Source organism: Calcarisporiella thermophila (genome assembly GCF_041956535.1).
Source record: "Calcarisporiella thermophila strain CBS 279.70 unplaced genomic scaffold VTP21scaffold_55, whole genome shotgun sequence".
NCBI lineage: Eukaryota > Fungi > Calcarisporiellomycota > Calcarisporiellomycetes > Calcarisporiellales > Calcarisporiellaceae > Calcarisporiella > Calcarisporiella thermophila.
This window is the reverse complement of record NW_027192244.1, coordinates 9010-10363: the sequence shown is the minus strand read 5'-3', so window position 1 is coordinate 10363 and position 1354 is coordinate 9010. Positions and strand designations below refer to the sequence as shown.

Here is a 1354-nt window from a genome sequence, read left to right as displayed (position 1 = left end):
GTTCTGCGATGAGAAATGAGAGTAGAGAAAAGCTGCATAGAGACGCAGACGAGCATGCAATCGGTACGATGCATACGTCAGTGGTTTCAAGAGAACACGGAGTCGAGTAGATTGAGCAGGACCATCACAACAAATCAAAAGAGTTCCTTTCGCCTCGGATTCTGCTCAATTCCGCTCACAAATATCGTTGGTTCGTATGCGCTCTCAAGCCCTCATGCCAACCGCAGGCTGCACACGATTTCTTACAGAAACGTGAAAGCGGTCTATTTGATAAGGTCAATCTGTAGGATAATTAAAATTCTGAGTTGTATAAATATTAAAAAGTTTTCATAGCTATTATATAGATGAAAAGGTAAAATTTAACACAGGGAAGAATCCGTGTGAAAGCTAGGGTTATTCTGAGTGTATTAGATATTAGTATAAATAAGCGTGGCCTTTATCATAGCACAATTTCATTTTCTCGGCATCTCTTCAGCGTTTTACAAATATTTTCTTTTGAGAATGATTCCTGCACATACGTATTCCCCTCTCTGAGTCTGCATGTTGCGAAGCATTAGATAGCGGTTGAGAGGGACATGGGTATTAGTAGAGGTCACCATCACAAGCATTGTATATAACTATTTATTGTTGAATACCCCTAAGTGTAACGATTGGGCAGGTAGACAGTAAGAACTAAATAGAACTAGACTCCGTCCAGATTCTGGACAGAGGGGAAAAAGTATTTGGGATTCTATTAGATAATAAACTCCGAATAACCTAACCTAGCAAGTAAATTAAACATTCAATTGTGAACGCGAGGTGGAAATATAGAGTTGAGTGCTATATATTTTATTCGCTCTTCTCAAGAGATCCCCCACTCCATTGCAAAACCAATATGAAGGCCATTCTCCTCGTGGGAGGTGCTTCTCGCGGCACCCGCTTTCGCCCCCTCTCGCTCGATCTTCCCAAGCCCCTCTTCCCGGTCGCCGGCGACCCCATCATCTGGCACCACCTGCGTGCACTTTCGCATGTCCCCGATCTCCGCGAGGTCCTCATTATCGGCTTCTTCGAGGACTACATCTTCGCACGGCTGATCGATGACGCCGCGCGGGAATTCCCCAACATGCCGGTGCGCTACTTGCGAGAGTACACCGCGCTCGGGACCGCCGGCGGGCTGTACCACTTCAGAGACGAGATCCTCAAGGGGGATCCGGGCCAGTTCTTCGTGCTGCACGCAGACGTGTGCTGCAGCTTCCCGCTGGCCGATATGATAAGCTCGCACATGAAGCATCGAGGACTGTGCACGATTCTCGGGACAAAGGTAGGAGTCGAGAGGTGAGAAGGAGGAGATGGGAGCGGCGATGAAGCCTGACAG

At 47.3% G+C, this 1354-nt stretch overlaps 1 protein-coding gene across 1 annotated transcript; it reads left to right on the top strand.

The window, feature by feature from the left end:
- Positions 1-874: 874 nt before the first annotated feature.
- Positions 875-1318, top strand: VTP21DRAFT_9689 (uncharacterized protein; the record flags this gene model as incomplete). The annotated part of the gene is made up of 1 exon (XM_069400663.1): positions 875-1318. The coding sequence occupies one exon, from the start codon at positions 875-877 to the stop codon at positions 1316-1318; it is 444 nt and encodes a 147-aa protein (XP_069245476.1).
- Between the last annotated feature and the right edge of the window lie 36 nt (positions 1319-1354).